The sequence below is a fragment of the Salmo salar genome, chromosome 28 (genome assembly GCF_965601325.2).
Source record: "Salmo salar chromosome 28, fSalSal1, whole genome shotgun sequence".
Lineage (NCBI taxonomy): Eukaryota > Metazoa > Chordata > Actinopteri > Salmoniformes > Salmonidae > Salmo > Salmo salar.
In genome coordinates, this window is record NC_138318.1 from 3469702 (window position 1) to 3484299 (window position 14598).

The 14598-nt window shown below is 40.1% G+C and overlaps 2 protein-coding genes across 2 annotated transcripts; both read left to right on the forward strand.

Moving 5' to 3' along the window:
- Nucleotides 1–9405: 9405 nt before the first annotated feature.
- LOC106589285 (homeobox protein Hox-B6b) lies at nucleotides 9406–11584 on the forward strand. Its single transcript, XM_014179050.3, has 2 exons — nucleotides 9406–10204; nucleotides 10746–11584. Exons 1-2 carry the CDS (start codon nucleotides 9778–9780, stop codon nucleotides 11015–11017), a joined length of 699 nt encoding a protein of 232 aa, XP_014034525.1. The 5' UTR covers nucleotides 9406–9777; the 3' UTR covers nucleotides 11018–11584.
- A 395-nt stretch (nucleotides 11585–11979) lies between these two features.
- On the forward strand, nucleotides 11980–14258 carry LOC106589284 (homeobox protein Hox-B5b). The gene is made up of 2 exons (XM_014179049.3): nucleotides 11980–12779; nucleotides 13301–14258. The coding sequence occupies exons 1-2, from the start codon at nucleotides 12188–12190 to the stop codon at nucleotides 13546–13548; spliced, it is 840 nt and encodes a 279-aa protein (XP_014034524.1). The 5' UTR covers nucleotides 11980–12187; the 3' UTR covers nucleotides 13549–14258.
- The last annotated feature ends 340 nt before the right edge of the window (nucleotides 14259–14598 follow it).

Consider the following 14598-nt stretch of genomic DNA (forward strand, 5'->3'; position numbering starts at 1 on the left):
TTGTTGGTAATCAAGCATACTACTGTTGTGTCGTCTGCAAACTTGATGACTGTGTTGGAGGCGTGCTTGGCCACGCAGTCATGGGTGAACAGGGAGTACAGGAGGGGGCTGAGCACGCACCCTTGTGGGGCCCCAGTGTTGAGGATCAGCGGAGTGGAGGTGATGTTTCCTACCGCCACCACCTGGGGGCGGACCGTCAGGAAGTCCAGGACCCAGTTGCACAGGGCGGGGTTCAGACCCAGGGCCTCGAGCTTAATGATGAGCTTGGAGGGTACTATGGTGTTGAATCCATGAAAACATACATGAAATGAGTTGCAAAATGAATAGGAAATATAGTCAAGACGTTGACAAGGTTATAAATAATGATTTTTAATTGAAATAATAATTGTGTCCTTCAAACTTTGCTTTCGTCAAAGAATCCTCCATTTGTAGCAATTTCAGCCTTGCAGACTTTTGGCATTCTAGTTGTCAATTTGTTGAGGTATTCTGAAGAGATTTCACCCCATGCTTCCTGAAGCACCTCCCACAAGTTGGATTGGTTTGCTGGGCACTTCTTACGTACCATACGGTCAAGCTGCTCCCACAACAGCTCAATAGGGTTGAGATCCGGTGACTGTGCTGGCCACTCCATTATAGACAGAATATCAGCTTACTGCTTCTTCCCTAAATAGTTCTTGCACAGTTTGAAGCTGGTCTTTGGGTCATTGTCCTGTTGTAGGAGGACATTTGCTCCAATTAAGCGCCATCCATGGCATGGCGTGGCATGGCGTTGCAAAATGGAGTGATCCCTTTTACCCTGTAGAAATCTACCACTTTACCTCCACCAAAGCACAGCCAGACCTTCACAATGCCTCCACCATGCTTGACAGCTGGCGTCAAGCACTCCTCCAGCATCTTTTCATTTTTTCTGCATCTCACGAATGTTCTTCTTTGTGATCCGTCTGTCAAGTTAGATCCGTCTGTCCATAACACTTTTTTCCAATCTTCCTCTGTCCAGTGTCTGTGTTCTTTTGCCCATCTTAATCTTTTCTTTTTATTGGCCAGTCTGAGATATGGCCTTTTCTTTGCAACTCTGCCTAGAAGGCCAGCATCTCGGAGTCGCCTCTTCACTGTTGACGTTGAGACTGGTGTTTTGCGGGTACTATTTAATGAAGCTGCCAGTTGAGGACTTGCGAAGCGACTGTTTCTCAAACTAGACACTCTAATGTACTGGTCCTCTTGCTCAGTTGTGCGCCGGGGCCTCCCACTCCTCTTTCTATTCTGGTTAGAGACAGTTTGCGCAAGAATAGAACAAGAATCTGTCACGTCCTGACCAGCAGAGGGAGAAATTGTATTCGTTTTGGTCAGGACGTGGCAGAGGGTTTGTGTTTTGTAGGTATTTCTACATTCTGTCTAGTTTAGTTTTTCTATGTTTAGGTTTGGGTGTTGGACTCTCAATTGGAGGCAGGTGTTTCTAGTTGCCTCTGATTGAGAGTCCTATATATAGGTGTGTGTTTGGTTTGGGTTTTTGTGGGTAGTTGTATTTGCACTGCTGTTTGTCTAGCCTGCAAATCTGTTTGCTGTCGTTTTGGTTCATTTTGGTAGTGTTCTCTTGTTTTTTAATTAAAACCTTTTATGATGAATACTAACTCCGCTGCACCTTGGTCTCTCTCCGACGACAGCCCTTAAAGAATCGACTGATGAGTTTCAGAAGAAAGTTTTTTGTTTCTGGCCATTTTGAGTCTGTAATCGAACCCACAAATGCTGATGCTCCAGATACTCAAATAGTCTAAAGAAGGCCAGTTGTATTGCTTCTTTAATCAGAACAACAATTTTCAGCTGTGCTAACATAATTGCAAAGGGTTTTCTAATGATCAATTAGCCTTTTAAAATGATAAACTTGGATTAGCTAACACACAAGAGTGATGGTTGCTGATAATGGGCCTCTGTACGCCTATGTAGATATTCCATAAAATAATCTGCTGTTTCCAGCTACAATAGTAATTTACAAAATTAATAATGTCTACACTGTATTTCTGATCAATTTGATGTTATTTTAATGGATATTTTTTTTGCCCTTCTTTCAAAAACAAGGAAATTTCTAAATGGCCCCCAACTTTTGAACGGTAGTATAGGTAGAGTTATTGAAGTGACTATGCATAGATAATAACAGAGAGTAGCAGCGTAGAAGGGGGGGGGGGGGGGGGGGGGGGGGCAATGCAAATAGTCTGGGTAGCTATTTGATTAGATGTTCAGGAGTCTTATGGCTTAGGGGTAGAAGCTGTTTAGAAGCCTCTTGGACTTAGACTTGGCGCTCCGGTACCGCTTGCCGTGCGGTAGCAGAGAGAACAGTCTATGACTAGGGTGGCTGGAGTCTTTGACAATTTTTAGGGCCTTCCTCTGACACCGCCTGGTATAGAGGTCCTAGATGGCAGGAAGCTTGGCCCCGTTGATGAACTGGGCCGTATGCAGTACCCTCTGTAATGCCTTGCTGTTGGAGGCCAAGCAGTTGCCATACCAGGCAGTGATTCAACCCGTCAGGATGCTCTCGATGGTGTAGCTGTAAAACCTTTTGAGGATCTGAGGACCCATGCCAAATCTTTTCAGTCTCCTGAGGGGAAATAGGTTTTCATGCCCTCTTCACGACTGTCTTGGTGTGCTTGGCCCATGTTAGTTTGTTGGTGATGTGGACGCCACGGAACTTGAAGCTCTCAACCTGCTCCACTACAGCCCTGTTGATGAGAATGGGAGCGTGCTCAGTCCTCCTTTTCCTGTAGTCTACAATCATCTCCATTGTCTTGATCACATTGAGGGAGAGGTCCTTGCACCACACGGTCAGGTCTCTGACCTCCTCCATATAGGGTGTCTCATTGTTGTCGGTGATCAGTCCTACCACTGTTGTGTCATCAGCAAACTTAATGATGGTGTTGGAGTCGTGCCTGGCCGTGCAGTCATGAGTGAACAGTGAGTACAGGAGGGGGCTGAGCATGCACCCCTGACGCGCCTCCGTGTTGTGTCCCAGGGTCCTTAGCTTAGTGATGAGCTTTGAGGGCACTATGGTGTTGAACTGTAGTCAATGAATAGCATTCTCACATAGGTGTTCCTTTTGTCCAGGTGTGAAAGGGCAGTGTGGAGTGCAATAGAGATTGCATCATCTGTGGATCTGTTGGTGTGGTATGCAAATTGGAGTGGGTCTAGTGTTTCTGGGATAATGGTGGTGATGTGAGCCATAACCAGCCTTTCAAAGCATTTCATGTCTACCGATGTGAGTGCCATGGGTCGGTAATCATTTAGGCAGGTTACCTTAGTGTTCTTGGGCACAGGGACTATGGTGGTCTGCTTGAAACATGTTGGTATTACAGACTCAGACAGGGATTGGTTGAAAATGCCTGTCAAGACACTTGCCAATTGGTCAGCGCATGCTTGGAGTACACGTCCTGGTAATCCGTCTGGCCCTACGGCCTTGTGAATGTTGACCTGTTAAAGGTCTTACTCACATCGGCAGCAGTTTGCAAGAGTCCCGCTCCTTGAAAGTGGCAGCTCTACCCTTTAGCTCAGTGCGAATGTTGCCTGTAATCCATGGCTTCTGGTTGGGGTGTGGATATAGCCTTTACTTTGCCCATTGAACCAGTCTGAGTACTGATCATAAAAAATGGAATTGTATTATTGGCCTTTTTGAATGCCTAGAAAGCAATAATATAAGTTATCCATTTGTTGTTAGAAATACATCATAAGATGTAGGCTGTCTTCTTATATACGATCCAGTTAACTAGCCAATGCATCAATATTCTCTATTATTTCAGCAAATTCTCTTCACAGTTGAATATTTGTATCAGGTTCACTCTTCCCTTGTCTCCCTTCATCACCCCCTCCTTCCTTCTTCCTCTTTCTCCCTATGTTGGTTTCTCTCACTTTCCACTTGACAAAGGCGCAATGCTTTGTCTGTTGTCTGTCTGGAGATTCTGAAGACATGCAGTGGATTGTAGACGCCCATCATCGTATCCAAAACATGGTGGACTATACCCCGTGAAGCTATAATCCATAGTCTGCCCAACATTATCATTCATGTACTTTCGAGGTATTGAATTGACATGAAAATGTTGGTCTTCGTCGAGGGTTATCTCTCAACTCATGCCTAAACTTTCGAAACCTGTCGTTATTTCATGAAGTAGTAGCCTGCCTGTTGAATGAGATTTGAAACAAAGTCGAAAATAGCTCTTATTTCATTAATGGTCTATTCTCAAAATACAGTAAGAGCGAGTCCTTGCAATCCGATTATGGGCTAGCACATGATTTGGAAAAGTACACCCTCTTCAGCATACGGATACCGTGCCGGTAGCACCATCCAGCAGCAGCTTTCCAAGCACTTACCGGGATACTGTGCCGGTGGCACCATCCAACAGCAGCAACCCAAGCAGTTACCGGAATTCTACCAATGGCACATGTTGTTCAAAACCTCTCACCAACAAAATCCGTGCTTATTGTCGCTGCCGAAGGGCAGCTTGTATCATGCCCACGATGCGATAAAGAGACCAACCATTTATGCAAAACCATAATATGGATTGTACCCAGTAGGCCTACATTGATCGTCATTTGAAATCCACTGGGTTGCAGATGATTCCGAGTGCGCAGAACATTGCTCCTCTCTGCCGGACCACTTTCCCTGGATGAAACTACAAGGTAAATCTGTAAATCTATTTCATGATGTGAGAAAAGGTCTTGCTTCGCCTGATTTATAGTTTATTTTTATTGTTAAGAATAATACATACACAAACTGTGTGTGTGTGTGTGTGTGTGTGTGTGTGTGTGTGTGTGTGTGTGTGTGTGTGTGTGTGTGTGTGTGTGTGTGTGTTCACTAACGTCTATGGTTTGGGGTAGCCTTTGGTATTGGGTACATTTTTTGGCCTATCTAAATTTGTCTAAAATGGTTAATCTCTCAACAGCTACGGGACAGAGAAGAGGCAGACAGACAGAGTTTCTATTCAACCTTACTTGACTCACCGATCAGTAGATTAAAATCTGGTTTCAAAACAGACTCATAAAATAGAAAAGGGAGAACAAGAAGGACACATTTTCAGTAAATATGCTGGATCAGAATGAAATCGAGAAACAGAGCAAAGAAACTGAAAATAAGATTATGACGTCAGATGAGGAGGGTAAAGGATAAGACTAGATCTAGACTTGGTGATGGGAGGCTACACAGAGGCCACAACAGTGAAATGTATTGTGTTTATTGATCATTCATTGTCAAGTTGAACTTGACAAGACGCACAACTAGCGCACAACTAGCTTTTACGCAACATTTTACGCATCATTCTAATTAGAGGTTTGCACAAAAGGTTTAAGGTGTGAATCAACCTCTGCAGAAAAGTCTGAACAGGAATTTATGTTGTTAGAATGTATAATTTGGTAACTTAGTACAGTATGGTCGCACAACTGCCACATTTTCTGACACTAATAATAATGATTATTCGTTAGATGGAACTGAATACTAACTTGAGATGTTTGTAAACAACTTTGCGCAAATCGAGTCTCTGTCATTTTAATTGGTCGTTTTTTGTCTGTTGTCTTGTCAGGCCTTGGCTGTGATGGCTATACTGGATATACACTGTCAATAAAATGTCACCTTTTAAAATGTAAGCCTCATTTTATTGTGAAACATAGTAGGCCTACTTAAAAGTGTAATTTTGGGGATCTTTGGCATATGGTATTCCCTCAAGAGTTGGTTCCCGGGGAGAGGAAAAGGGATATAAACGTTTACAACCAAGATAACATCTTGCAGTTCTGTATCCGGTTTCCTCAGTGTTATATCAATATTTTGAGTATAGGCTAACCTATACAGTTTGGCACTATCATCACAAATTCAAAAGACCTAAAGGCAATATAGAAAATCTATAACTGATGCATTTATGCTAATTGGGCAATTATATATTAATTGGCTTAGTGTACAAAAAAGTGTCTACTGAAGGTTAATGTAAAAAAGTCTGAAAGTGTGGATTAATTAGGGAGTTAATGCCAGGAAAGAGGGACACACACACTATTTCAATTCATTTGATCCACATTCATGACCCAACAAAGCCCAAAAGTGTGCAGTTCATGAAAATGCTTTATTGAAATGCTTTATGTTCGTTTAATTATTGTTGATAGATTGTTAGCATGTTTTAGCTGCAATAAAAACGGGCAAATGTAGGACTAGAATCTACTTGTCACATTAATTCGAGGAGGAATCATTTCACACTGCACTATTAGACAACATCCAATTCAAAAGATCAGAAGATAGACTACATAATATACATCATATTTAAGAATTTTCTAGAAAATAATGATAGAAAACGAAATTTCATTTATAATCGTGGAGGTAAATTGGGTTATTTCGATTAAAAAAATACTTACCTTTACGATAATTTAACTAAATAACTGTCCGTTTTCTAGAATAACCTATGTTCGGTTTGGGTACCCCGTTTTCGGGAGATTAGGCCGAATTCTCTCTGTGGGGAGCGGGGGTTATGGTTTTATTGCATCTATAAATGTCGGAAATCCTTTTTGTCAACGAAATGAAATTAAACAGGGCACCATGCAAACAGTTGCTGGGGGCCAGCCTAGTTAAATAAAGGTTAAATAAAAATAATTAAAAAAGAGAAATTCATTTGATATTTACTTTTCACTTCATATGCCTTGTGTTTTCATACAGGGATATATTTGGTATATATCTCTATCTTAACACACAACTATTTTATATGTGAGCAAAATCTAAAAATGGATGGGAAATATAACACATTTTGCTTGCATTTGCTTGAAAATGTGTGCTAACGCTATGAAGGTAGGCATACGTAAGGGAGTCAAAGACTGCACGGTTGATTATGTTGATATATAGTTTAACTAAATTAATAACTAAATGTAGGCTAATGCAAATGTAGACTAGGCCTAGCCAACTATTATTAGCCGCTTACATGAGCTACCTAAGCTTTTAAACATTTTATCAATCCTTTAAGTATACGTATAATAGGCTACTTACCTTATAATACAATGTAAATAGTTATCAAACATGTTATAGAGCTTAGCCTATATGCTATAGTGTGGAACTACAATTGGTTAAAGGTTTCCATATTTTTGCCTTCTGAATTGAATTGATAAGGTATGATCATCAAATTCTCTAAATATGATACCAACCTGAAATATTATAGGTCTAGCCATTTCGCTTTAAAGACAATGTAGCTTCCAAAAATTGCTTAAGATGCATACCCGTCTTTAAAAGAAAAAGACGGCGATGAAGAAAAAAACGCCTTCTACTGAAAAATGCAATAAATTTGAGTCTCTTTATGAAAATGTAGAACTTTGTGATGGAATTTTACGACTGCCTGGGTTCTGGGATTGGCTGAGGTTGGTCATGTGGACTCTGGACAGGGAACTTTTTTCCCATGAGGTTATATTGCAGCTGTCTGTTTTCTACCGCTCATTCAGTAACACCTTCGTTTTCTTGGCTCTTTGTCTTAGCTATTGTTTAATTGTGTCAAAGAAATGTGTCCAGTAACTGTGCAGCTCCACCAACTGAGAGATGGAGTCAATGAGGAATCTCTCATCCAATGCTAGCCTATGCTAATTGTACGGTCAAAGACTCAATATACGCCAGGACAATGGAATATTTATTTTATTTTCAACAGGGACTCGTTTAGTTATTGTTATTTACCGTATGCTTTATACCAAAGGAACAACAATTGAATATCTAAAAAGAACCAAGATTATCGCATCCGGAATACCCACAAGCGAAATGATGGATTATAAACAAAGGTAGGTCGTCAAGTCTCAATAATTTCCTATACCACCACAATCATACTAGAGTAGGCCATTAGAGGTTAAAATTGGATTCGATAAAAAACAGTTACACAAACATTGGTAGCCCTCAAAATGGCTACAGTGTCTTAAAGTATAGCATTGTTTCCATTTGCAAGACTTGGTTGCTACACTGATAATGTGTTAATGGCAAAATGGCAGCAGCATCTTTGGCGGGTGACGAAGGTTTCAGATAAATAGGTAGGCCTATATGATACCTCTTGGAAGCTGCCACAAGTATTCTGCGTTTCGACCGGCAGTCCAATTCATATTAATTCATGCCGCGTTCATATGCTAGTCGGAACTAGGAAACTGAAATGTCTGCATTAATTCAGCTTTATGCTGAATTTTCTTCACCTCGTCTCATTTATTGCTCTTTGGCGCCATCTAGGGGCGATAATAGGCCTACATTTGGTGGCGGTGGCACCTCCAAAAAGGCTTCTTTCCCAAAGAAATCCATATTACTTTTGAGTTAAGGGTGTATTCGTTATCAATTAATGCATTTCCAGGATTTACCAAGGTCAATAAATGCATTCAGTAACACACACACATATACACTCAATTTACATATTGGCACATATTCTTTCTTTTTTTCTTTGTTTTTTTATTATCAAATTAAACAAAAGCAAACTGATATGCATTTTGCACAGAAGCTATTGAAGTTGAATAACTGTCCTTCTGCATACAGCGAAGTCGTAGGATACTAAGCTAAAAGGTTTGATTAGTAGTTGAAACAAAGGCCTAATGCTGTTGAAGGAAAATTGAATGAGTTACACATATCAACTATTAACTTGGCTCAGCAAAGGCCTGCTTTTCTTGACGTTGATTTTAGAAATGACTTTGCATTTGGCTACTTGTGATAGATAATACGAAATGATTTTGAGTGAGAAATTTGTGTTGACATGTAATTTTCAACAAGGAAAATATAATTGATTGGAAAAAGGAAATGCGTCATGTTGTAAAGAAAGTGGCTTTGTTTATTTATTTTTTAAATTTCTTGACCGTTTTAGTCATCCAAAAAACAACGATAATAGCATAATAATAATACATATTCAATTAAATAATAAAGGCCTACTGATAATATACTTGGTCTTGATCCGTTGGAAAATAATGTTGCCTCTGTGTGAGCATCTGTGCGTTGATTTGTCAGTGTAGACGTCTTGATCGTGTTTTACTCTTTATCCGCCCAGTATGGGAATACCTAGAAAGCATAACGAACACGTTAGCTTATACGTGAAGGAATGATGAAACATAAATGTTATCCAACAGTTTAAAATAACAGCTGCAGGAAAGTAGAGATTCATTCAGCTGCAACAATGTAATCCCACTGGGCACACATACACTGGTTGAATCAAGCGTTGTTTCCACGTGTATTCAATGAAATTACGTTGAACCAATGTAGAATAGACGTTGAATTGACGTCTGTGCCCAGTTGGATATGACCACTTTTCATTGTGCAACTAGCCTACTAATTAGTAATCAGTACTTTACATTTGTGGGTAATTGAAAGTGACAACCAGAGAACAACAGGATTATTCGTCTCAAGTAGGCCTATATTTGATTTTTTTTTTTTAAAGGGGTGGTGGGGAGGTTAGAAAAAGAGCGGTGCTGTCAGCATTATATTATTTATTTATATAATTAGTTTGCATCGAAATTAAGAACGAAAACGAAATACTTCAATTTTGAATGATCGAGGTTGCTCATTTGATATGTGCCTGGGCGCTACGTTTCCAGTCACTGGTGACCCCTGTACGCAACATGAGCCTCCCAGGAGGGCAATATTGCAACCGCAGACGTTCGCTATTGGCCAGACGTTGATCAGATGGTACAGTTCCCTTCTGCCCTATTCAGTGGCATCACGCAAGCCCCCTTCTGCTAGAACCAAATCTCCGATAAAGTAATGGCAAAACCACTTGGACTATAAAACATTACAAATCATATTCCTCGGAGCATACCGTTGTCCATCCAATGAGTTCCTATTTTGTCAACTCAACTTTTCCTGTTTCTCTGCCGGGAGGACATGAGTCTCTCCTGGGTCAGATACCATTATATTCCTCCGGATATACTGACCCTTTAAGACATTTTTCTAACGCTACATATGGAGCTGCCAATATGCAAGAGAAGGCTTACCCAACCTCATATTACCAGCAAACCTCTGGTGTCTACGGTCGCCCCAGCACCAGCTCTCCCTGCGACTACCCAGCTGGAACTTTTTACAAGGACAGTGACCGTTCGTGCGCTTTCGCAAATCGAGAGGAGCAGCCACTCGTAGTAACTCAGGATCAGCGCAGGTCAGAGTGCCTCGAGCAAAATGTAAACATAACCACTGCTGTGGACGACAAGTCTTCTTCTCTGCTTTATCCGTGGATGCAAAGGATGAATTCTTGCACCGCCGGTGAGTGAAACTTTTTTATTTGAAAAAAATGGTTTTAAACTTCTGACCTGTTTACTATCAGCATGTTGCCTATCAATCATGTGACTACTGTAACAGCATTGCCTGTCCACAATATGCATTCAGGTTTTAGTCCATAAGTAACTATTTCTTATGCAATTAAGACGGGAAAAAAATATTTCAATTTTGAAAAGAGGATTAATTCTACAAGACATTGTGTGAACACATGCATGATCATTTGGATACGTATTGGATGCAATAGCCTAGGACGTGATTCACGTGAAAAATACAAAATGTTGCTAAGCTATGTCAAAATACAGTAGGCTATCATGTGAATCAAAAATCATTACTATAGGCTAATGGAGGCAAATGTATTACATCCAACAATAATAGTAGTCTTTGATAATAGTTATTAATAGAGATTATAACAGTAAGTGAAAGTGATAATTGTGGAAAGGTTATAATCAATATTTTAGCCTGTCTATACCTTTGTTTTTTACATAATGGCTGACTTTTATTAGCTTTTTTTTTTTTTTTTTTGCAGGGACCTTTGGCAGCAGTGGGCGCAGGGGCCGTCAGACCTATACTCGATACCAGACTCTTGAGCTCGAGAAAGAATTTCATTTCAATAGGTATTTGACCAGGCGTCGTCGAATCGAGATTTCGCATGCTCTATGTCTCACTGAACGTCAGATAAAGATTTGGTTCCAGAATCGCAGAATGAAGTGGAAAAAGGAGAACAAAGTTATGAATCCTTCGAAACCCAGCGACGAAGAAGAGGAAAATAAGACAGATCAAAAGACACTGAATAAATAAGCTACACACGCCATAACTGTTGTAATATGAATTGAGAGATGTTGAATTATTGTTGATGTTTTTCAGAAAATAGCTTCATAGGCCTACACATTTTTGTGAAATATGTAAATAGGCCTAGACTAATATATTTGCACGATTAAATAGCGTATGTAGGTTAGAAACAGGTTTAAAACAACTGTAGGCTAGCCTATTCTTATTTGATCGTATTTGTGTTTTTAGTTTTGTAAATATTGTTGCTTGACAGTGAAATAAATATTCTCGCACATAATTGCAGGGACACCAGTTTTTGGAGGGGTGTTGATGTGCAACAACAGGCCTAGTCAAAATGACACGATAATTAAATAGTTTGCTTCAAAAAAACGTCCTTAATATCGATACAAGAGAGAGGCTTTGTAATAGCCTAGTGTGTGTTGTATATTGTTCGTTTTTGGCTTTTACATCGCTTTGTCATGTTCAACTGAATAATGTTTTGACAAGTTATTTATTGCATCTGGATGTCATGTGCAGTGTAAGCAATGTTTTGTCATCTTTTATAAATACAAATAAAACATTGTTTAGTTGTGTGAATATTTAATAGAAAGTTTGATTGTTTTATTGATGTGCAGGCTGGTTTCATATTTATTGTATTATTATTATTATTATATCCTGTAAATATTGACCTAGTTGAACAAGCCCAACCTTTAGTCTCTCTCTCTAATGATCAAAACGCTAATGTATTACTATAACAGATTACTGGGATACATGTCTGAGATACCTGTTGGTAAAATAGTTTAGCCTACTTTTATGTCCGAGAATGTTTTAAGAAATGAAGAATGAAAAAAAATCCTCGATAGCATCGTCACTGACAGTTACCTCCACTGCCAGTAGATGACGCTGTCTGCCTACTTGGATCTCAGGGCGCAATGGGGAGGCACCGTTGACTTGAGCATAACGACCATCATTTCGTCATCATTTGTAACCATAGAGCATGAATTACCTCTTGAAGTCATCAGTGAGAATTTACGACTGGTCAACAAAGGCACGTGATTCCCGAGCGCTCTCCCATATTTGGCCGCATACCTGGCAAAGTTCAGTAGGCTTCATTGCTATAATTCATGATTGCATCATAAATCGTGAAGCAGAGGATTATAGCGACAAAGATCTACAAATCGAGTCTTTAAAAACAACCAAATGAGCTCTTACTTTGTTAACTCGTTTTCAGGGCGCTATCCGAATGGCTCCGACTACCAGTTATTAAATTATGGGACTAACGGCGCTGTGAACGGTACGTTTAGGGATTCTGGCACCATGAACTCCGGGTCTTTCGGCTGCAACTACAATGGCATGGACCTAACCGTAAATCGCACCAACACTGGTAGCCACTTCGGGGCTGTTGGGGATGATACCCGTGGTTTCCCGTCCACGGGCACAGACGCCCGGTACAGACAGCCGACCTGCTCGCTCTCGTCTCCACATCCACATCCCCTGCCTTGCGCCACTCCCGAGTCTTTGGAAATAAAAAGCCCCTCTCCTCCATCTGACCGGACCACGACCCCGGGCGGCAATAATAATCTCAACAAAGGCAACAACAGTCATTTCACAGAGATAGTGGATACCGCCGTTGTCTCTGAGTCCGAGGAAGGCGCACACACAAGCCGCTCCAGCAGCACGGCTGCCCGGGCGCAACAACCACAACAGGAGTCCAATGCAACCTCCACGACGTCAAACGATTGCCAAACGCCACAAATATTCCCTTGGATGCGGAAACTGCACATTAACCATGGTACATACTTCTACTGTGTTTTGTGGTCTTGCTTTGGAGTGGATTGCATGCTTGCTGTTGTGTTTTGCTATAATCTAAATTTGTAGCATCATAAATCTGTCAAGTGTTTCATGAACTCGGTAAGGTCACTAAGGATGGTATATGGCAAAGGATGGGGTAGCATTTTAATGATCATTGTTTTTTGACGGGGTCCAGTGCAAGATAACACATAATAATTGGTGACCTAAGCAGGAAATTTGAATTGAAAACAGTATGAATTCAGAAAATTACTGTTCGAATATTGAATTTAAATGTTGGACAATTGGTGAGTATTTATATTTATGGCTGGAAGCAAGTTCTATTTCTGGTTCTGTAGCTACAATACGCGCATGGCACGCGCCCGCTTGCAGCCTATTCCACACCCATAATTGCTCCATATTTCGTCTGTTCAGTTGATTAAACATGTTTATTTTTGTAATGTTTGAAATTATATTTCCCCTATGTGTTGTTCACTTCTAATTTGGATTTTTCATACAATTTAGAAATGGCTGGACCTGATGGGAAAAGGGCCCGAACAGCGTACACCCGCTACCAGACGCTAGAACTGGAGAAAGAATTTCACTTCAATAGATACCTAACCCGGAGGAGGAGAATAGAGATAGCCCACACTTTGTGCCTCACGGAACGACAAATAAAAATATGGTTCCAGAATCGAAGGATGAAATGGAAGAAGGACAATAAACTGAAAAGTATGAGTCTGGTTACAGGAGGTAGCGCGTTCCATAACTGAGCTCGAACTGCAAGTGATGATAAGGGGGAATCCGGAGTGTAAACTAAAGCGCAGCACCTTTCGGAATGTTCCGATTTTAGACGAAAAAATGGTCCTTAAACAGACGTTTAGTTTTCCGTTGTGTTATGGTAGCCTGTAGAAGTTATCTTTGGAAATAGGGAAAAAAAAAGACTCATTGTCGAAAGGCTTTAAAGCCATGTGCTCTGTTTTATCTCTTGAAGGTTGTCATGTTTCACGTGAGCTCTTATATTGTGTAAACCGTCTAACAGGTGTAACGTGTACAGTAGACTATGTTTCCACACCATATGCTGCTCTTCATTGAATGTAAACCTGTAGATGATGGGATCATTCAACGCGCTTTAGTGTAAGTTTTAATGCTGTATTTATGCTTGATTATCGTGGCCAGAGCCTTATGTTTTCAAGGAGGTTTAAAAATACAAGTAAATATGTTATGTAGCCTATAACAAATGCACAAATATATCAATTGTAATTGTTTAGAACTAAGTACTTATTATGTTGCATACTAATGTGAATGTAGGCTATTCAACATTTCAATGTGATCCATTAGTTGTGGACAATGAGGGAGTGGTATTCTGTGGATTAGCCTATAAGGCAACAGTGATGGTAAACATTTTGCCAATTTATGCTTTTTGTATTTGTATGTGAATCTATAGAGCTGGAAATAAAGTTTCTCTCCATCGCTTGATATATTTGAAGCGAAGTATTGCAATTAATTCACCTCTTCATTAAACATATGAGAAAATAAGACATTAGCCCCACAAATGTTGAATGCAATATTGAACATATTCTATCCACACAAATGAGCTATAGCCTAACACTGGTGAACGTAAACCATTCATGGCATTTTGGATTACATGTGTCGACAATTTAGACCTAGTCTACTTCACCTTGCCACGTTCAAAAAAATTCACTTAATAAAAAAACATGTTTCTATATCTTTTGTGCTGTTTTAAATTAATAGATCATATAATAACACATTAACAATAATGATTTCCATAGACGTTTCTATGCATACTATCGTTTTGAGAT

Bases quoted from the DNA above. Each gene is read 5' to 3' on its own strand.
- LOC106589285 (XM_014179050.3), top strand. From the start codon at position 9,778: ATGAGTTCCTATTTTGTCAACTCAACTTTTCCTGTTTCTCTGCCGGGA. The intron at 10,205-10,745 runs GTGAGTGAAACT...TTTTTTTTGCAG, and splicing joins GATGAATTCTTGCACCGCCG to GGACCTTTGGCAGCAGTGGG.
- LOC106589284 (XM_014179049.3), top strand. From the start codon at position 12,188: ATGAGCTCTTACTTTGTTAACTCGTTTTCAGGGCGCTATCCGAATGGC. The intron at 12,780-13,300 runs GTACATACTTCT...CATACAATTTAG, and splicing joins GAAACTGCACATTAACCATG to AAATGGCTGGACCTGATGGG.